The following is a 20,879-nucleotide window of genomic DNA, read 5'->3' as shown; positions in this document are numbered from 1 at the left end:
CGATATAAGCTCCAAATTATTCTGTTACGATAGGCCTGTTGCTAGAAAGCTTAATGGTTCGCTAACGAGTTCTTGTGTAAATAAATTTGTGGTAACTCAAGGCCCAATTGCACAATTGTAAAACCACTGTAATTTCTTTTTAGCAGATATATTTACCGTAGAAGAAGGAAATAAGTGTTTAATATAGGTTATGGGTACAAAAATTTATTATAAAAATGTACAGCTTTCCTTTTGAGATATTACTTTGTGGGCCAAAAGCTGTTTAACAGTTTCGGAGCTTATTTTATGGTGGTTACCAAATATATATAAGAAACTTTTAGGATGCCTAAATAAGGTTTTTTATTGATTTATTTTTTATGAAGGGGGTTTATGCTCTACCTTAGCTTAAACGCTTTAAAAGCTCGCCTCTTAAGCGTAACAGGATTTTTAACTTTAGTTGAAAATGGTGAAGGTTGGTATTAACGGCTTTGGAAGAATTGGTCGTTTAGTCCTACGAGCGGCCTTGCAGAGTGAGGACGTAGAAGTTGTGGCCATTAACGATCCTTTCATTCCTCTTGACTACATGAAGTATATGCTAACTTACGACTCTACACATGGCAGATTTAAAGGTAAATAGTTTTTACATCTTTAGTAATACCAACTACCATTCTCTTAGTTTTATCTTAAATTATACCTTATACATAATAGGCTGTATTGAAATTAAAGATGATAAGTTGTGCGTTAACGGAAAAAACATTTGTGTTTTTAACGAAAAAGACCCTGCTAACATTAAATGGTATATACTCTTTTCTCTCTGCTAGAGTTCTGAGCGCTATGGAAGGATACTTTAATATAGGAGTTTCGTGGGAGCGGAGTATATTGTCGAGTCGACTGGTGTATTTACTACTGTTGATAAAGCAAGTGCACACTTAAAGGGAGGTGCCAAAAGAGTTATTATCTCCGCACCTTCGGCCGATGCTCCCACTTTTGTTGTTGGCGTTAACGAAAAAAGCTATAAAAATTCAATGAAGATTGTTTCTAATGCCTCTTGTACAACCAATTGTTTAGCTCCTTTAGCTAAAGTCATACATGAGAATTTTGGGATAACTTCCGGGTTGATGACGACCATACACTCCTACACGGCAACCCAAAAGACGGTGGATGGCCCCTCGAGTAAAGCTTGGAGAGACGGAAGAGGCGCGGCTCAAAACATTATTCCTGCTTCAACGGGCGCCGCAAAAGCTGTAGGAAAAGTTCTCCCTGAGTTGAACGGGAAATTAACTGGTGAGCTTTTTGGTTTTTTCTAATCCAAAGCCTTTTATGGACTTTTGTTATTAAATTTTTTTTCTTAAGGTATGGCCTTCCGTGTTCCAACACCAGATGTTTCCGTCGTTGACTTGACTTGCAACTTAAGTAAGTCCACTACTCTTGACGAAATCAAGTCGGTGTTGAAAAAGGCCGCAGAAGGCCCTCTCAAAGGGATTTTGGGCTACACAGAAGACGCGGTCGTTTCTCAAGATTTTGTTACCTGCGATTTCTCCTCTGTTTTTGACGCTGGTGCCTCTATAGCTTTGACACAAAACTTCGTTAAGTTAATCTCTTGGTACGACAACGAGTGGGGTTACTCTAAGAGAGTGGTTGACCTTATGAGACACATGTCTAAACAAGAATAAATAAAATCCTTTATCATTTATTAGCCGTACAAGTTATATAAAGTGGTGGTTTAGAAGGCAAACTGCTAAATATATAAGTTCAAAGTTTAAATGAGTTCTCGAAATTTCTTTGTCCGGATAAGTCATGAGCAGTATATACTTTATTTACATTTAACACGTTCAAAATTCTATCTAACGTACCTTTACTTATATTCCCGCTAAGATTGCTCTTGGATATACTTCTCAACTCAACAGATAGACAAACACATATTATTACCCTATAAAATTTACTCCATTTTGCTACTGCTAAAGTAACGCATAGAAATAAACAGGGTTAATGGAGGGCTGTAGTTAGGATGGCGGTCCAAGTATATATTGCGCCTATATATGATTCATTAATTCCAGAAGCTATTTTTTATTCTTTAAACGTACAGAAATATAGATCTGCAATTTATGAACCGCAGAAAGAAATTTTAATTTGAAGCTCTTACGATTGCTTCAGTCTATACCTTACAATGGCGCTAAAATATTACGAAATGGAAACTAGAAAAATAAGATCTTCACTTTCGGACTATTTTTTTTAAGCGTATTATTTCTTATACAACTAAGAGAACTAGCATTTAAAAAAAGCGAAAAGAGTGACATCAAAATTTTAAAAACCTAAAAAAAAAGAGCTGGTGTATGTATTATTTTATACTTCACGCGGCATTTAAAGTATGTAGTTCGGTGGAATAATAATTACGTGGTAACAGTAAGACAAACTGTTGTATTTTAAAACTTACGGTAATTGTAAAACGCTACTGAAAAGCAAGAAGACGAATTTTTTTAACAAGTACATGAATAATTCAATCTAAACAATAATTTAATGGTATTGCCAATTAATATAATTCGATGTAATAAGAGGTGGTGACTCTGCTTTGTCAATTTCATACACGGAGAATTGTCAAATATTAAACAAATATTATTGTATAGCGAAGGGAATAACTTTACAGTTAACATAATTTTAGCTATAGCTATCCTGAAAGACTTAATCATTAACGACAAAAACTCTGAGCGAAAATGAACAATCTATAACCATTACTATGATAGAATTCGTATTGGCGGATACATATAATATAGGAAACAAAAAAGAAACCTTCGCACTGAAGGGAAATGCAAAGCTAAATTTGTGTAGAATGTGCTATGTTCATTTTCAAGAACATAGCAGATTTTCATACCGTATAACATTTGTTTCAGTAATAGCTTTGCTTATATTTTTTTTAATAGCCCTTTAAAACAGCTGTAAAAAATGCCTAACTTTTCTTAGTTTCCTTACCTACAATGTCAATGCATTTACAAACAGCTATCATGAAGCAACACTAAAAGTCGGTCATACCCAAAAATAATTTTAATACATAAAAACAATGTGATTTTGTTTAAAACCATGGTTTTTAAAGTTTCTTATAAATATATTTGGCCAACAAAGTTTAATATCTTTTGTTTGACAGTTGTGTACTAAACTTTTAAAAGTTAATAATTGATATTAATTCGTCAATAATAACAAATTATAAATTTTTTCTTCAAACTACCAAATAATTTATTTTATTTAAATTTTTACAAAAAAATAAACAGTTTTATAAACCTTACCCTATTTTTTTATGGATTACTTCGTTAGTTCAAATTCGATAACTGAAAAATATGCATTAAAATTTTTTTCTAGCACCAAAAGGTCTTAATCATGTTAGTGGTTATAATCTTTTTTCTGATAAAAAATAAAAAAATAAATTAGAACATAGCTAGTAACGAACAAAAATTGATTAGTGTCTGAGAATTACTAAAATAGTTGCTCACTTTAAGTCTAACAAACTACATACAACACACAACTTATACCACAAATAAAAAAAATAAACAATTATAAATATTTATTCTGATAATGGTTGAATTCTTGATCCTGAAATAATTAAAAACTTTATAAAAACTAAAAATGTGAACCAAAGTGCAGCTAACAGTAATAAACCTCAATAATACTTACAAATTGTCCTGACCAATCACTTTTTAAATTTTAGCACATGGCGTTTTAGTACACAGAAATTCTTACGTGCTGAATGAATTGTATGAGTACTAAATTGATTTTTTGTTTTTAACTAAAGCACAATGCTTGAAGTAGAAAGTGATCTATTTCCTCGAGGGTCTGGAAAAACTGATATTACATTTAATAAGAAGCCTACTAAACGTAAAGCTTCTAAGTTATTTACTTCGATTCCTGGATCTCTCTTTGGTGTAAGAATACTTAAATTTACCGATTATTTTTTGTAATTTATGCTAGCACAAGGAAAATGTGAAGCCGAAATTGGGTAATAAAAGGAAAAAAAACTCTTCTTCTCCTGGTTTCAAAGTTACTAAGAAAAAGTCTAATAGCAAACTTGAAACCGTTAAATTTTTTTCGTACAAGGTCTCTAAAAGAAAATATTTTAATAATTTAATTTCCTTTTGTAATATTTATTAGAGATGCCATGAAGGTCAAGTTTTTTTGGGATTAATTACGAAAGTTAGGCCTCTTTCAGTCATAGTTGCTCTTCCAAACAATTGCAAAGCTTATTTATCAATAAACAACATATCAAAAACTTTTACTACTCAACTTCTTTCTAAAGTGAATGCCCATATTTTAAATCCTGATTTAAAGCCATTAGAAAGAGGTTTTTTACTTAATAAAAGATTTTTGTTCATCTGTTTTTTCATAATTTTTAGATCGAGTTTACAAATCAGCGGAAGAAAGTTTGCCAGTAATGGGGGATTATTTTAAGATTGGACAATACATTTTGTGTAGTGTGTTAAGCGTAAACTTGTTTTTTACATTAGTAAGTGATATATCCAATTCTTTTTAAATTTGAAGATTGACTCTGGCGCAAACTCAAGAACTAAAATCTCTTTAACTTTGGACCCCGCTTTGGTCAATGCGGGCTTTTTTGCAAATACTCTTCTACCTAATCTTGTTATTTTTATTATTAAAGCTTTCTTTTATGTGTCAATATTATACATTATTGCATCAGATAGTCGCTGGTTGTATCTGCAGTGTTGAAGATCACGGTTATCTTGTTAATATTGGTATCGGCGAAGTTAAGGCCTTCTTGCACCGAAATGAATTGCTGCCTTTGGGAAAGTATAATTACTTAAAGAATCAACTCATATAAACTTGAAACATATAATTTTTATAGAAATTTTCGGCCAGGCGAAGTTATTATTGCTGTTATCAAAGACTACTCTTCTAATGTTGTGCATTTGACTCCTTTTGAAAACGCGACTTCTTCCTTGTGTTCTCCCAGCAAAAGGGACATTGTTAAAATTGACTCGGTCATGCCAGGCCTGCTCTTCTCTTTGTTTAGTGACGTGTGCGGTCTTAGAGCTCTTCCTATATATTTCCAGGGTTACTAGTGAGTTGCATAGTCAAACGCCACCTGAAGAACGGTTTTGCCGTAAATTTTCTTAACGGCCTTGAAGGAGTTGTTGATTGGTTCCACCTGCCTTCCGTGGTTTCGCACCATAAGGAAATGTGTGACTTGTACCCTCTCAACAGTACCCTCAAGGTGCCTTTCTTAAGAGCTATACGTTACTGTGCTTATGAGCCGTGCTTTACTAAAGCTAAGGATACTTCACTGTGATAAGCGAGCCAAAAAAGTCTATCTTAGCGGCCTCTCTCACGTCCTAGAACTGCGGATGCCGAACTTTGGTATCTTGTTTATGTAAAAAAAAACTTGTTGGTAAGATGGAGCTCAATCCTTTTATTTTACGGTAGACGGGATTTGCGTAGGGGATTTCCAGCGCAGTGTATCCGTTCACCGTGTTGATAGGGAAATGGGGCTTCTGGTGAAACTGTCGGACCGTCTCTCCGGCTATGTCCATGTGCGGGAGTGCTCACTAAAAGTGCGGCGCCAATCAAACTGACTTCCTTTTTAGCTCTACAGAATTTCTGATGAAAAATTGACTTCTCTAACCAAAAAACAATATCAAGTAAATACTAAAGTGGATGCAAGAGTGGTTGCCCTTAACTACCTGGAAGGTCGCTTCTTGCGCTTTTTTTTGGTCGGCATCTTATTTTTTCTGTTAGGCTACGTCTGTCTCTCCATGCAGCCTTCAGTGATGTCTGCTCCCTTTCTGCATCTGCAGAGCGTCGAGATTGGCTCTTATCTAACTGTAATGTTTATATTTTGCAGATGAGTTACGGGTAAACACATTGACTTAATTCTGAAGGGGACTGTGGAAGGATTTAAAGAGAAAGGCGTGGTTGTGTGGGTCACTAATAAAATAAGAGGGATAATCCCCAACGACCATCTTTCCGACACCTCGTTGACCGATCCCGCAAGAAGATTTCCGAAATGCAGTAAAGTGAAGTGCAGAGGTATCTAGTCGGTCACTGCGTGTGAGATCGTACAGGGCTCATTTTATTTCTAACGGGTAGTTTTAAGCCTTGATGTATCAAAACAGAAGCTTTTATTGACTGCCAAAAGGACTCTTCTGACCTCCAAGTATCCGCTTATTAGCAGCCTGACAGGAGCAAAGAGGTGTTATCAATATGCGCGGCTTTCTGCTCATTTTTCCTCACTGGCGTTGTGCTTTGTTTTCAGAGGATTGATCAGTCACGGCGTCGTAAGCAAAGTCCTCGCTACCGGAAGAATGGTGTCCTTCTATAACAACGTCAAAGGGTATCTGAGCCTGGAAGATATCCGCTCCAGTGACGTCGACCCGTCTGAGCTGTCCGTCGGGAGAGTAGTGTGCTGCACGGTCGTTCACTGTAATATGACCAGCGGGCGGTGCTATAGTTTCTTTTATCTTCAGTGGCTGCAAAAATTTACCGTTTTTTATAGTATCTCACTTTCCTTAAACACGTCTCAAGAAAGGCATCCGCCCGACTTTGTCGCCTTTGCCAGTATCAAACCGGGAGACTTGGTCACCTGCGTTGTGCACTCGCGTTCAAAAAGAGGTTTGCGTGTGCGCATGGAGCCGTCGAACGTCCTTCAGGTTATTGAAACTGCTCACCTGTCCGACCATTACTCGATTTGTGAGCCGCTTTTGGAAGCTTATTCGCGCCACGGAACGGTCTGCTGAACACTCCCCGTTTGTTGCTCTATTTATTATGTATATTATTAAGATACTTGAGAATGTGTTGGTGCTTTCGGTTAGTAAAAGGAAGGCATTACTGTCATTGAAAAAAAGTTTCAAAGCTAACTTTTCGTTGGATGAAAAAGAACTTCATCCTGGCCAATGTTATTACGGTTTCATTCAGAAGGTTCTATTATTGGTTGTGTATCCTGAGCATGCGTTGATTATTCGCGTAGATAGTAGAGTATGGCTGCTATGTGCGCCTTTGTTGCGCACAATCTTGCGGTTTTGTCACGCTGACCAACATGGCGGAAAGGTACATAAGCAAGACTGAGGAGATCTTCAAACTTGGCCAAACCGTTTTGGGTTTGTTATACTTTCGCTTCAGTTACGCTTGCTTGTGCGTACGCCTTCCTTCCAGCGACGGTCCTCTCGAATAACGGCGGGAAACTCCACCTCACTCTCAAAAGCAAACCGGTGGAAGACGACAGGGTGAGGGGCTTCTTCATGGCCACGTACATCGAGGACAAAGCCGTTTTGGAAAGTCGCGTGTGTGCCCTGCTCCCGATCTCTTCACTACTTATCGTCGAAAAGGTATATGGAGCGGTTAAACTATTCTTATTGACCTTCTTCCCTCGTGCAGGCGTTGGCCCGCAAGCCACTCGATGGAGTTGTTAAGGCGGTTGAGAGCTACGGCGTGACTGTGAAGTTTTCCGACGATATTACTGGGTGCGTTGTTGGCTTATTACCGCTTAGTGTGTCTTACACTGCCGTAGTTTTGCCACGCCGGAGCATTGCCCGTCCGGTCTCACTGTGGGCTCTAGAGTGCAAGGTCTGTTCATTCTGCCTTCCCACCAATGGGGATTGACTGTTAATCTTTGCCAGGCGCCCCCCTCGACGTGGATATGGCCACTTTGGTTATCGACGTGAGTCTGAGGGCCGATGTAGTGGGGCCCCTTTGCTCCCCGCCCACCGAATCTATTGGTATCTGCTCTGCCGTGGCTCTGAAGAACTTCGCGGGCATGTTTCATTAGGTCAGGAACACCTCTCTTTCTCGGTTCTCCTTGTCAAGAGTTTCTATCTGCTTTGCCTAGCCCGAGACAACCTTCTAGTGGTCCCCGTGGCCTCCTTCAACACCGTTAGCGAGAAGGAAAGTATCCGCTTCGTGTCGTCATAGATAACTTTGATTGAAACTTTTATATAGGCATTTACCAAATATTCGGTAGGTCAAACCTTTTCCGGCCGCGTAATTGGCCAAGTGGTTGCAACTCCGCTCGCCCATTCTTTTTTAAGTCGAGTTCATTTTAGTTTATTTGGCTCCCTTACTTACTTTTTTTTCAGGCCGTCTTCTCTGTGCTACCATCGAGCAGTCGTCTACACTTCACTGCCCCTTGAAAAAAAAGATAAGTCGTTCATTGGCTGGCATCCCGCCAGTCGAGTATATTGGGGATGTAAAGCAGGGCCAAATAGTGAAATGTAGGGTTAATAAGGTACACTGTTTGTAGTTCATTGCTTCTCGGTCTATCATGCCAGTCACATAATAGATCGAAGACTTTCAACTGAACATTGATCTCAGCCCACGTGTGAAAGGCCGCGTTCACATAACAGAATGCTCTAGGATTGGTGGGCTCGATGTGACCGCACTTATATAAACGGCCTTCTCATCCTATCATAAGATATGGACAACCCACTTTCCGTCTACCACCGAGGGCAGTACCTTCGGGCGCGTGTGCTGGGTCTGCGGTGCACAAAGACCCACTCTTTCCTTCCTGTTTCGCATACGCAAGGGAAGGCTATCGTGGAGCTCACCTGCCGAGAAAGGTCGGCCACAGCCAGCTTGGGCGGTGGCGTATTGCTCATCGGTTCTCTTTATCAGCGACATCCAGAGCGACGCCGTGGAAGTACTCCACCGCCCTACTTTGGCTACCCTCGCGCGGGGCGATCGGATGAGCGGGATCATCCAGAGCGTAGTTTATCTTCATTGGCTACATGCCGGCTCCTCATTCGGGTTGGGCATCTGCAGGTTGACAAAGACGGCCTCTGGGTCTGCCTCACTCCCGCTCTACGAGGAAGAGTCCCTCTTATGAATGCTGCCTACTTTGAAGGCAATACTTTGACACTCGCCGGTAACTATGCAGCAAAGCAGAGTGTTGTCGTGTACATCTGCTCGGTTATTGAAGGTCTTGACTCTCACCCTCTCGTCTTTCTATAAGTAATACTTGATTTGAAAGAGCGCATCGATCTTTCCTTTAGATCTCCTCTCGAGCCTTTGCCTCCGGACAGCTGTGTTCCCGCAGTGCTTTTCAAAAAGTTCCCGGCGTCGCACATGTGTGTTAAGGTATGCGCTTTGTGTGCTTTTTACCCATCGGCTCAACTTCATCATTGAAGCTGCCTTACGGAAGACTCGGTCGCATCCATATCACTCACATGAGCGATGCTTATTCCGGAAAGCCTTTTAGTGCCTTTAAAATTGGTCAGACTGTGAAGGCATGTGTCCTTAACGACGATGGGACTAATTGTGATTTGTCGTTGCGGCCTTCCAGGCTCCATAAGACAGAGGTCTAGTGCGTATGCTATTCCTTATAATTTGTGGCCTCTGTCACTACTTTATATGCAGTGCGACGTGAGGGATAGAGAGATCAGGACAGTGATGGATCTGTCGCCCGCTGACGTGGTCAGGGGGTTTGTCAAGGCCATGGAGCCCTCTGGATGCTTTGTTTATCTCGGCCAAAAGGTATTTTTCGCTTGTGGGTGCTGCCCTACTCTCTTACGCTCTTGAAGGTGGTGGGGCGCGTCCTTATCAAGGACCTCAGCGATTCGTTCATCGAGGACTGGAAGGCCGCTTTTCCACCAGGCAAGCTCGTAAAGGCTAAAGTTCTAAAGTAGGCCCCTCTTTGCTTGCTATAAGCTCTTCTGAGTGGGAGCCTTCCTGTAGTGTTCGCGGTGAGTTCGTGGACTTGTCCTTGAAACGGAGCGCCATTTGCAAGAGGGAAGGCATCATCACCTTTGAGGATCTCCGCATCGGCTCCATTCTCAGCGGCGCTGTTCGTAGCATTGAACCTTACGGTTTAACTTAATATTACTTGAAGTTGCAGGTCTCATTTTGGTAACTTTATAAATACCTTGAAGGCGTTTTTATTACACTCGATAACACTTCTGGCGCCCTCTCTGGGCTTGCGCATATTTCTGAGATCTTTGATGATGGGAACCACCAAAAGTTGAGTCAAGTTTTTTCTGTGGGCGATCCCGTAAAGTGCATCGTCCTCAAAGTATGTTCTTTTTTTCATTCTATGTTTTACCTTATTCTGATTGCTGTTTGTTGGTTAGCTTGACGAGCTTTCTAGAAAAATTTCGCTGGGGCTGAAACCGTCTTATTTTGAAGCTGAACAGCTCCAGTCGAGTGAGGCAGAGACAGAAAGCGACAATGTTGACGATGGCCAAGATGCCGCCCCTCCGTCCGAGAAGAGCGATAGCGACTCTCCAGCGGACGACCCCGTGGAGATGGCGCCCCTCAGCACTTGTCTGCGTGTGCCAGTAAACAAAAGTTAATAGTCGGATACTTTTTATAAAGCGCCTGTTATATTGTCTCCCCCCCCCCAGCTGCAATAACGGGGGCGCTGGGAGCAGAGGGAGTCCCCGTGGAAGAAGAGCTTAGCTGGACACTTGAAGGGGGGTTGGACACCAGCTGCAGTCACGCAGGATCGAGGGCAAGCAGCGACGGTGGCGTGCGCTAGGTTAACCCTGGGAGACACTGCATTCACTGAATGTCTGTTGTTTTCTTAGAGGTGACGAGCTCGGATGAGGATGAAGATGAGGAGCCGGCCAGTCAAAGACTCACTAAGAACCAAAAGAAACGGCTGCAAAGAAAGCAAGAAGAGGAGCTCGAAAAAAGAGAAAACGAACTTTTAAATTCTAAGGATCTACAGTCAGCTGCTGATTATAACCGCGCTTTAGTTGGCGCTCCAAATAAGTACTATTATAATTATTATCATTTTAATTATTATTATCAGCATCCTTATCACTACAGTTCCCTTCTATGGGTGCAGTTTATGTCCTTCCATATACAACTGGCAGAGATAGAAAAAGCGCGAAGTGTTGCTGAGAAAGCCTTAAAGACCATTATTGACAGCGAATTGGAGGAACGGCTCAATATCTGGAAGGCGCTATTGGTAGTTTTCCGTACCCAGTAGGAAAGGGCAGGTGTTCATTGGATGCTCGATCTGCAGAACTTGGAGGCTCGCTTTGGCACGTCTGCCTCTTTAGAAAAGACTCTTCTGCATGCCTGCCAGTACAACGACCCGAAAGTTATATATCTCCATCTTGTGGAAGTGTTCGATGCTTCTAAAAGCGACGAGGTGAAGTGTTACTGAATTTCTTTTATGTTTAAAAACTTAAAGTTTTTTCGATTTATAGAAAATGTTTGAGGTTTTCGAACTTTTGTGTAAAAAATTTGGAAGCAGCAAAAAGGTGTGGATTCGCTACGGGTCAGCTCTGTTGTCTCGCAGTAAAGTAAACGAAGCCAAAGAGCTTCTCAAACGCGCTTTGACGAGGTTCTACTTTACTTTCGAGGTGTTATTTGTAGCGGTTTCTAACAGTGCTCCTTTCAGACTGCCGAAGAGGAAGCACGTGGCCGCCATAAGCAAGTTTGCTCAGTTGGAGTTCAAGGTGGGCGATCCTGAGAGGGGTAGGACTATATTTGAGGTAACCATGGAGTGCTGTGAGCCGAAAGCTATCTTTTATACAACTTTTTTAACTATTGCAGGAAATTCTAAGCAGTTATCCGAAGCGGGTGGACATTTGGTCCGTTTATTTGGATCATGAGCTCAATGCCGGAAACTTTACTCTAATAAGACACTTGTTCGATCGAATCATCTCGCTCAACTTGTCCTCGAAAAAGATGAAATATTTTTTCAAGAGGTATCTTGAGTTCGAAAGACTCCATGGAGATTCCTCTTCTATGGAATATGTGAAACAAAAAGCTCGAGAATACGTGGAAAGGAAAATGCATTGATTGCAGAAAGGCATCACAACGTAAGCGGTGTTGTTAGTAATAAACTTGAAAAGTCATTGTAGAGCATTGAATATATTGAAAGGTTCGCGATAGACAAACTCGGAGACTTTTTTATAGTGGCTGTGTAGGAAGTTGTCTGCTTCATCATTAGTAGTTTGCCTGTATCAAATATTGTTTATTCCTTAAACCATTAAAAATTTTTGACGAAGCCGAAACTGTTTGGCTGAAGTACATTCTTCTTTTATATATCAATCGTAAGTAAAGCTGGATTATTTAGCCAAGAATCTTTAGTTTTGTAATTTGTAGTAACGAAAGTATAGCTTTTGAAAGGGTCATCACGCATGTTATAGCAAGTAGACCATATGAGCGTTTAAGTTCGCAAGTAGATGCATAATAAATATCTAATTACTGAGAATCAAACTACACAATACGGTAGAAAGCCAGTAGGCCCGACCCACCGTCGAATGTCTCTTTCCGGGTGCGTTGGGAGAGATGAATGCTGACAAGGGGGCCCAGAGAAATTCCTGTGTATATCAATGTATACTTTCTTGAGCTTATCCCCTCACTTTCTGTAATTTACTACTGCTGGTTTTTATAATTAAACGAGGATGCTAGTCATAGAATAGCAATAATTAGTTTTTTCTGCTTTTGAACTTTTTAGAACTGTTGATAACTAACTTTGCTTTATAAATAAAAATTTTTAATAAAAAGTTATGCGGTACCCCGAATAGCAATTTCTTATATTAATTCACAAACGGGTCAGAAGCAGTTTACCGTTTTTTTTATTAAATAAATTGGTAGTCAAGAAAAGCAAAATTAATCTGGCTTTATTCGTTTAACGGAGGCGAGGGAGCTAGCCTCACAACGTTCCTCAACATCATCAAACAAAATGTGTATGGCTTCGCTTTTATTTCGCTTTTTTCTTTTTTTCTTACTCTTGAGTCCTGTACTACTCTCGTCAGGAGGCGTCTCGTCGAGGGTGGGTCTCTGGCCCAACTTTGCCAAAAGTTTATTCCAGTACTCCACCTCAGCATCACCTGCTTGCACAAGAGAAGGAACATGCATGAACCATAACACAAACTTATGCGCTACCTGTCAATAAGCTGACTTTGATGGTTTCACCTCCCGCAGCTCCCGAGCAGTCTTCTAATAGTAAAGTAAGTAAACACTACAAGGTGGTTATAAAAGAGTGACCCTTCGGATCAAAGTTGTCACAGAACTTTTGTGCATCTTCTTGAGAAGAGAAACGCACAACTGCCTTTTATAATGGGAAGAGCGAGAAGGAGAAGGTTGCGCTAGAAGTCAACAACCTTCGTGCTGCATCGCGGAAAGTCTAGAAATTGAAATGGTACGAGCTTCTCTATCCTGCTCTACAAAAAAGTTCTTGTGATAAAACTTTAGTTGTGCTAAAAGAAATTTTACTCCTAAAAGAAGCTTTTTAGAATCTTCGTGTAAATTATTTAAAACAACTAAGACGTTTGGAATCATCGTCAGAGTGTTGCTCTCTACAACCCCGACTTTAGCGTCCACGGCATCACCCGTTTTTTTTTTCTTTTCAGAGCGGGAATTAAGCAGTTTGATGTAAATCCTTCGAAGGCGCAGCCACTCGGTTCTAACCAAAAATAAAAAACAACAATAAGTTAGCAACGATTTCTTAGTGACTATAGAGTGTATAACGCACTATTTTCAGTCAGTTTAGTAGTTCTCAATGTAGTAAATGTAGATTGCCAAAGTCAACGAGAAAAAAATAAAAAAGTATAGACACTTTTTTAAGACGCGAAGGAAACGGCCAGAGAGAACTATTTTATAAGTCGCTTCAGCGGCTTTGAGAGCAGCTTCTTTTGAACTAAACTCGACAAAAGCAAAACCTTTGATCTTTTTATTCTTTTCAATAAAGTTCGATAAGACCCATAAATTATATATATGATTCGTATAAACTTTATTGCCTCGAACTTTGGGATACTCACATAGACAACTTCTCCAAATTGCTCAAAAAGAACTTTTAGGCGGTCATGATCCGTTTCTTTCGGTAAAGTTTCCTAACCAAACATCAAAACATTAACTTTAATCTATACATTTCGATTGATATTGAAAAGTTAACTTATTCCGGTATGTGTGTTGGCCCTTATAGTAACAAAAAAATAAAATTAACCAACCACATAAACTGTATATTCATCCACATTTCTAATCTCAGCAAGAGGCTCTAGTCTCCCGATCTGTGTTCGGTCACTGGAAATCTTATATGGTAAGATGATAGCGTTTTGTGTAAAAAGTTCTATGATAGCGTTACTTTTATTCCTGGAAGTGACTGGCAAATGAAGGAAAGTTCCGGAAGAGTCAATTGAAAAGCTGCGATACGTGAAAATTCGGATATAGCCTTAAGAGGTATAACTGTGGTGCGACAGGAGCTTTAAAAAAAATTAAAAAATTGTATAATAGTAATATTACGTTATCACTACAATATAAAACTACAAACAAGGATATAAAAAAAAGTTTTACATCCATCTTCACTTTGCTGTATTTTCTGTCTTAGAAATCTATCTTTGTTTAAATTAGAATTGCTGAAGTAAAATAATATTTGCTTTCCAACTTGATCTACGCATTCTTTACTAAAACTAAATTCTTCTAACTGTCTCGATGGGTTCCCACACCTCATTTTCTTTCCGGTTTTAATGGAGGAACCAAGTTCTTTTACACGATCCCCCCCTTCTATACTTTTTAATTTTTTTTTTTTTTGGCTTTCTAGAGATCTTATTGTTATCTCTCATTCTATTAAGGAGCTTAACAACAACAAAAAAAAAACTGCCGTCAATCAAAGCCGGCTTTCCAGGGCGAATAATCAAGAATGCAAATCAGTCCTAAGAGGTTCTCCTTGGAAGAGTTCAAATATAAATTGGATGTAACCAAATCTCACACCAGCTATTATTTATTTTTTGTTCAATACGCCACATCGAGTCACCACCGCCTCAAGGGTTTACAAACTCCTTTTGCCTTATGTTAACAGGCGGTGGTCAGCGTATTGAAGAAGCTGTTTCCCTTCCCCAAGAGGTATATGTGTACGAATATCTCCAGCATATTTTCCCGAAGGACTAAAAACCATCTGAGAAACGCCTGCCACACCTCAGGATGAAGGTGGCCCCAAGTACGAGGCAGTTGCCACTTCGGCTTATCCGACTAGAGTATTGCTTCGCTGTTAGATTTTTACTCCCCAAAAAAATTGGGTAAAAGTTTGTTCATCAAGGTATTTAGTCCACATTTAAAGAAGAAAAAGTTTGATAGTTTGTTATGTGTTTATATGTTATTACACAAATCAGGCAGTTATTGCTTGATTGTACCGAGCTTGCGATGTTTCCTTCTAGACAAACCTTCATTTGCTATAGCTATTCGCTTAGAACATTTTTAGCTACAAAGAGGTGACTTTGTAAAGTCGCAGGCAGGGAGAATGGCTTATGACCCAGTGAAGGTTATATTGTCATCAGAAACGTATGTCTTATTATATACTATCACCTTTGCTTGGTATCTCATTCCTCCTTTATTTTTTACCTACTCTTAAAACGATAGTAAAATTAACTTTTGAGCTTACGTTAGAGAGGATTATACAGACTATGTTTCTCATTTAACCTCCTTGACCGAATTAAATAAAGTCAAAGCGGAGCATAACGTAATTTTTGCATAAGAATTCAGACAAAATTTCTTTAGAAAAGTTTAAGTTAACCAATTTCCGTTTTTTTTCTTTTTTACTAACGCTACCAAGGTTTTAACTAAGGAACTGAAAGAACTTTTAGAAAGTAAACAATTACTTACTTACCGCCATTATAAAGGTACTAACCTTTTGTTAGGTAGCCAAAGCTTACCATTGTAAAAATTATCCATTACGCAGAATTATTAGAGGCCACAGAATTCTCAAAAGAGCTTTTAGAAACTGTATAGATATTCTCTAGTTTGTACTATGATGTTTTTAGCAGCTTTTAACAAGTAGAAAATTGTTGTTTTTCATAAACTAATTACATTTCTTTTTCAAAAGCTTCTTTCTGTTAGCAGTAATTTACAAACATTTATCGAGAATCTCCCTTGTTTAACTAAGCGTAGTGAGGTAATTTTTGTATGTAGATACACCTTAACTTGGTTGCTCTGGTTACTTGTAAGCGGGAATTTTGGAATATAAACCTTTTCCTATTAATAAAAGACTTTATGAACTATACTAATTAAAGAGTTTATTTTTATTCATTTCTTTCCCTTTTTATAATTGAAGACTTTTTATGAACACTCGATGAGCTTTTTAAATAACTTAAAAGACGATCTATTTTGTCTTTTTAAAAGTTATAAAATATACGAAATACTTGAACTCCCTGACCGCATGGAGGCGTGCGTTAGAAATGGTACGCGATCGAAGGATCAATAACTTTGAGAGCACTCACTCAACTTTGTTTTTTAAGGCCGTTATGAGGATGCGCTTGAAATTAAATCACTAACTGAACCAATAGAGAAACAATTTTGCCACGTAAAGTTGATAAAAGAAGTCGTTCAAAAAGTTAAAAAAGCAGAAATGGTGATGCTTCAACAACTTTTCGAAGTATTAATATTTTCTACTTTTAAATTTTTTTTAAAAAAAATGCAGTAGACTTTACGAGGAAGTCTCAGTCTTAACGAAAGTGTAGAAGTGATTCAGCTTTTAAGAAGGTCTGTGGCATAAAGTAATAACCGATTTTTTTTCATTGCCCGCCTACTAATAAACAGAACTGATCAACTAACTGAGGACGATCTCAAGGTGAAGTTCCTCCAGTGCAGAGGCTTCTGGTTTCGGTATCACCACAATTTCTCCTACTCTAGCACCTTCCGTGCTTGCTTTTCTAGAAAAACTCTTGGCGAAGTAGATTCAGGAGACCCGTATATTTTTATAAGTGAAATTTTCGAAGTTACCAAGACTCTTTTCTTTGACACCGTAACTCAATACTCCACCAACTTCTTAGAGAGCAAAAATGTTTGTTAATATGTAATTATCTATTGGGAAAAAAAATTGGTGATTGTCCGACTTAGTATTTAAGCTTGTGGACAAGTACAGAGGTTTGCACCATTATTTCTCTTGTTAGGAAACAGCTCTCGCGTATTAAAGAAGGTTATTTTCACTAGCAGTAAAGGTTTAGTGCTGCTGATTCTTTATAGCTTCTGCACTTCGGATGCTGCTGTGCAAAGTTCTTGATGTGAATGCCGTGTTGAGGTTAGTTGGAACGGAACTATCTTGCTTGGTTGTCCCGGTGATACACGAAGCCCTTCTGACTTTGTTTCATAGCAGCATTGCTAAAGGTCATCATATCATATATTATTTATTCATCATATGCACCGGCCTCCATTTTTAGGGGTAAACTCTTTCCTAGTAAACTTAAGTGAGTGCCCTCAAACGGTATTAAAAAAAACCCACAGCGCGTCATTCAGTGGCAATAGCAAGGGAGCTCTCCAGCGGCTTCTACAGTTCTCTAGTCTATCATTATTACTCAACGGCTTTATCGAGTCCTTTAACCAACTCGCCGACTTCCCCGTTTCGGAAATATCGGTGAGGTCAGCCTCTTATTTCTTTTGAAGTCTGCAAGCTTTATACATCTCTTACTAGTGTGGAGGAGTTTCTGGTGGGCAAACTCCAGGAGCTCCACGGAGAACTTCTGAAAGCACACCAAGAAGCAAGCGACAGTCCACCTCCAACAACAGTAAACCCTCCAAGTACACGCAGCCAAGCGCCAGTGGGAAGAACGGAGCACGAGGAAGGCGGGCTTCTGCGTGCGTTTCAGGAAGACTTTGTGCCTTTCGTTGACGACTGTTTTAGCTTCATCTATGGCACCCGTCTGCCTCTGGCAGGTGTATACTCTCGTTATCCAGACGCACTGCACAGCCTTGCGGAACTTGTGCCTTGAATTAAAAATTCTACTGTAGGAAATACATTTCATTCTTTAGCTTAAAAGAAAAGATTGCTTGGCCGCTTGCTGCAGCATTTGCACTTGTATGCTACTACCTTAGCAAAACTGCGCTTGCCTTAGCTTAAGATTTTAAATTATTGGTTTGAGCTAGTAAGTTTTTAGTGACCAAGAAAGGACAAAAGGAAGAATACTACTAATCCGACTACTATATCCATCAGCAGTACAACGTGCTTTTAAGAAGTTCCTCTCATAGTCCAGCCAACAAAACATTCAGAAATTTAACAGCCAATCTTTAGGTTTATCAAATAACAAAAATATATAAAACAAAACTGGTATTGGCACTAAATATCTAATGGTTTTAACTACTTAATTTAAACTTCAAGAGAGTCCAAAAAATATATATTTTTTTTAAGTATAAGATGTTTAAAAAAGATTTGGATAAAATGTGAGGCCCTCTAGAGAGTCATCCCGGCAGAGAATGCCGTGTTGCTCGGCCAGAAGAAGCTGTTCTTTGGCTCATAACAAATAAATAACTTTTAAATAGCGAAAAACGAAAAACCAGAGCTGTACCAAGAGCCACCGGAAGAGCAGAGTACAAGGAGTAGGCCGCAATGGTAAAGGAGCGGCACTTGTCAAACACCGCTTGATCAGCGCTGCAGAACAGAGAAGAGATACGTCGAAGCACTTCCTCTTCGTCCAGTTTCTTTAGTTGCAAAACTTTAGTCCCTAAAAGAACAGTGTTAATGGGGTTATGAATCGAAATAAAAAAAGCAAGCAAGTAGTGACCAGATGCAAAAGTTTTAAATACGACAGCCGAATTCAGCAAGTTAACCGCTTTGCACGCCTCAAGAAGGTCATCGGGGGAGACGAGCTGTGCGTAAAAAATAAGGTAGACAATTGGACTGCTGGAAAGACGAAAAGGAATTATGCCTGGTGCCCCCTGGCCTTGTTATACAGACAAAAGATGTGCGTCAGCGTGAGCATGCCGCCGTGGTCCTCGAGAGGTCGGATAACGAATGTCACAAGTTCTTTTGCCAGCTGGCGATAGTATTGGCTGGCCCCCACTATGCAATTGAAAGCTCTTCTACTTTTGTAAATAAAAAACCAAAGTCCTACGCTTATTAGGACTACCGACGGGATCGACGACTCCAAGCTCAGAAAGATATCTCTTATTGAGAATAACATATGAATTGTATATAATTATGTATCTTATTAAAAGGCTAGACTTTAAATTTAGTTTGGTCGTCGGCAGACATCTCGTGCCTGCTTATTTTACTTTTCAGCTTTTCAGCGAAAGACACCAGTTGCTGAGCCTGCACGAACTATAAAATAGAATATCAAGTAAAAGCAGAGAGTAGCAAAAGGAAGACGTTGGAAATAAGCGCGCTCAAGTCAGTAAAAGCTTTTGTCATAGTAGTGGCGGCTTCCGTTTTCTCTCGTTGTTTCTGCTTGACAAGACCGTAAATACCCGCCCGTTCGGTAAAAAACTCTACAAACATAAAACGGCCGTATCAGTGCGCATGAATGTAACAAAACCTTATCCCACACTGCTAAAAAAAAGTAATTATGCAACAGTAAACAGTAAAATTACCAAAAAAAAAAAAACCAACTGTACTTTAAAGTAATCTAGTAAATGGTGGGTGTTACATACTAAAATAGCTTATATATGTTTCAAATATCGTCCCAACAGTAGTTTTATAAAATTAATATATACTCTGCTCAGAGGAAAGTAGATCCTGAGAAGAGTCCTCCTTGAGAGCCCACTAAATTTATAAAATAAGAATAAAAACGAAGGAAAAAAAAAGGAAGTACCGTTTTATTCTCAAGGGCCTCTAACAACTTTTTATAAAATTCTTGGTAGTGTTGGTTTCGAAAAAAAAGTTTCGTTGTTTTGCTTAAAAAATTAATATTTTCAATTAAACAATAAAAACTATCCTAAGCGTCAATGTATACGAAGGTAACGAGTGTCTCTACAAACGCTCACGATAAAGAGGTAAAAAAAATTACCAAAAAGGAGGTCCTACATTAATAATAATTTTATCGTGATGGAACATGCTTCCCTTAACTTGAGCAACCGACTGAACTTTAGAAAGGCGTAGCTCTAGAAAATTCTAATAAGCAGTAATAAAATATCGAAATAAAAAAACTTTCAAGAAACTAATATTTAAAATAAATACTAATAATTAACATTCTCACTGTTCCGAAAAAATAAACGATGGCTGGTGAGTTTTATAGTCCCTCCAGGTATAGCTTCGGCTCCTGATTGATCCCCTTCTAGGAAAGAAGTACACTCAATTTCAAACAATAGGTTTTCCCCTTGTAATTTAGAAGTTAAAAGCTTTAAATTTCCGCATAAGTGACTACTCTTTACCTCTAACTAGAGAAATCTCAGCCGAAGCCCATTTTTCCCAGGCTTCCATAATCTATTAAATAAAAGTATTAATCTATAGCACTGACTTGCAACAAGCGTAATTTACAAACAATTGCTGCTTAATCAAATATTCCTCTACTAAGCGGGGGCGGCGAAGCACTACAACTTCCTTAACGAGTCACTGAGCTATCAACGAGAACGGATTCACAGTCAAATAGGATACATATTAAGAAAGAAGCAGAAGCAAAATAATAAGAGCAACAATAGTAGACATAACCTTAGCATACATAATATTAAGTACCATAATAGAATAATAGAATGAACTATAATCTTTGCTCAATTCTACCTTAAACTAGCCCTAGTAACATTTTTGACCGCGAGTATTTGGCGTGCCAGCGAATCATAATTAAGAGTCTGTAATATTATATTGCTATGGTGACTTCTGGCCCTAGCATTTCGTGCAATTTTATCATACTTCCCTAGGTTACAGGTACATTGTGTAATTGATTGTCGCGCACAACCTAGGAGTGTTGACCACCATTCTCAGGGTATGATTTTGTAGTACTTGTAGTCGTTGTATATGCTTGCTCAAGGAAGAGGCCCAGGCGGTAGAGGCGTAGACTATCAGCGAATGTATGGCCTATTTTTATGACAGAAGCTTGTTTACATGTAATATATTTTTCCTGCATGTTTTAAAGCATAAATAGGCCTTAAAATTAGACTGTCTACTTTCTGTGTTGACCTAATAAAGATTTAGAATTGAGCTTAGTCTGTCATCACTCCTCAATCCTAAATAATTAACCTTTTTATTACATTAAACGGCAATTTGATATAGTGAAAGACTTAAAATATAAGGAAGATTCCTACGTACTTTGGACGCA

At 39.0% G+C, this 20,879-nt stretch overlaps 6 protein-coding genes across 6 annotated transcripts; 4 read left to right on the top strand and 2 right to left on the bottom strand.

Moving 5' to 3' along the window:
- Positions 1-389: 389 nt before the first annotated feature.
- On the top strand, positions 390-1,652 carry LOC135119455 (glyceraldehyde-3-phosphate dehydrogenase-like). Its single transcript, XM_064043865.1, has 4 exons — positions 390-608; positions 688-775; positions 836-1,263; positions 1,333-1,652. The coding sequence occupies exons 1-4, from the start codon at positions 443-445 to the stop codon at positions 1,650-1,652; spliced, it is 1,002 nt and encodes a 333-aa protein (XP_063899935.1). The 5' UTR covers positions 390-442.
- Positions 1,653-3,764: 2,112 nt separating this feature from the next.
- LOC135119474 (protein RRP5 homolog) lies at positions 3,765-7,884 on the top strand. Its single transcript, XM_064043891.1, has 20 exons — positions 3,765-3,890; positions 3,937-4,062; positions 4,661-4,770; positions 4,826-4,971; positions 5,034-5,194; positions 5,250-5,337; positions 5,404-5,510; positions 5,565-5,667; positions 5,716-5,801; positions 5,859-6,006; positions 6,067-6,169; positions 6,233-6,418; positions 6,473-6,704; positions 6,757-6,894; positions 6,944-7,073; positions 7,129-7,301; positions 7,351-7,436; positions 7,484-7,539; positions 7,593-7,691; positions 7,742-7,884. The coding sequence occupies exons 1-20, from the start codon at positions 3,765-3,767 to the stop codon at positions 7,882-7,884; spliced, it is 2,547 nt and encodes an 848-aa protein (XP_063899961.1).
- Positions 7,885-7,926: 42 nt separating this feature from the next.
- LOC135119464 (uncharacterized) lies at positions 7,927-11,865 on the top strand. The gene is made up of 20 exons (XM_064043881.1): positions 7,927-7,999; positions 8,049-8,197; positions 8,252-8,330; positions 8,384-8,528; positions 8,584-8,674; positions 8,731-8,887; positions 8,939-9,045; positions 9,096-9,266; positions 9,325-9,441; positions 9,489-9,589; positions 9,643-9,773; positions 9,837-9,976; positions 10,035-10,251; positions 10,308-10,427; positions 10,491-10,677; positions 10,735-10,876; positions 10,934-11,062; positions 11,121-11,257; positions 11,315-11,408; positions 11,470-11,865. The coding sequence occupies exons 4-20, from the start codon at positions 8,386-8,388 to the stop codon at positions 11,716-11,718; spliced, it is 2,433 nt and encodes an 810-aa protein (XP_063899951.1). The 5' UTR covers positions 7,927-7,999; positions 8,049-8,197; positions 8,252-8,330; positions 8,384-8,385; the 3' UTR covers positions 11,719-11,865.
- A 669-nt stretch (positions 11,866-12,534) lies between these two features.
- LOC135119473 (la-related protein 7-like) lies at positions 12,535-14,544 on the bottom strand. The gene is made up of 10 exons (XM_064043890.1): positions 14,218-14,544; positions 14,009-14,109; positions 13,875-13,955; positions 13,665-13,757; positions 13,484-13,602; positions 13,141-13,330; positions 13,029-13,088; positions 12,913-12,976; positions 12,811-12,864; positions 12,535-12,755 (listed from the first exon to the last, which is right to left on the bottom strand). The coding sequence occupies exons 1-10, from the start codon at positions 14,372-14,374 to the stop codon at positions 12,535-12,537; spliced, it is 1,140 nt and encodes a 379-aa protein (XP_063899960.1). The 5' UTR covers positions 14,375-14,544.
- A 300-nt stretch (positions 14,545-14,844) lies between these two features.
- LOC135119472 (conserved oligomeric Golgi complex subunit 8-like) lies at positions 14,845-17,624 on the top strand. The gene is made up of 16 exons (XM_064043889.1): positions 14,845-14,860; positions 14,916-15,049; positions 15,122-15,201; positions 15,307-15,379; positions 15,473-15,539; positions 15,599-15,642; positions 15,743-15,811; positions 15,971-16,097; positions 16,155-16,291; positions 16,340-16,398; positions 16,456-16,521; positions 16,573-16,699; positions 16,756-16,834; positions 16,882-17,022; positions 17,076-17,274; positions 17,327-17,624. Exons 1-16 carry the CDS (start codon positions 14,845-14,847, stop codon positions 17,622-17,624), a joined length of 1,716 nt encoding a protein of 571 aa, XP_063899959.1.
- A 426-nt stretch (positions 17,625-18,050) lies between these two features.
- Positions 18,051-20,084, bottom strand: LOC135119471 (vacuolar protein-sorting-associated protein 36-like). Its single transcript, XM_064043887.1, has 12 exons — positions 19,999-20,084; positions 19,816-19,943; positions 19,635-19,738; positions 19,440-19,521; positions 19,342-19,390; positions 18,998-19,116; positions 18,854-18,940; positions 18,744-18,795; positions 18,558-18,691; positions 18,414-18,498; positions 18,198-18,353; positions 18,051-18,142 (listed from the first exon to the last, which is right to left on the bottom strand). Exons 1-12 carry the CDS (start codon positions 20,045-20,047, stop codon positions 18,051-18,053), a joined length of 1,137 nt encoding a protein of 378 aa, XP_063899957.1. The 5' UTR covers positions 20,048-20,084.
- Positions 20,085-20,879: the final 795 nt, after the last annotated feature.

This window comes from Zophobas morio, unplaced genomic scaffold (genome assembly GCF_036711695.1).
Source record: "Zophobas morio isolate AGI-343-1 ecotype UQ-CSIRO unplaced genomic scaffold, CSIRO_AGI_Zmor_V1 ptg000266l, whole genome shotgun sequence".
NCBI classification, from domain to species: domain Eukaryota; kingdom Metazoa; phylum Arthropoda; class Insecta; order Coleoptera; family Tenebrionidae; genus Zophobas; species Zophobas morio.
This window is presented reverse-complemented; position numbering and strand designations above follow the sequence as displayed.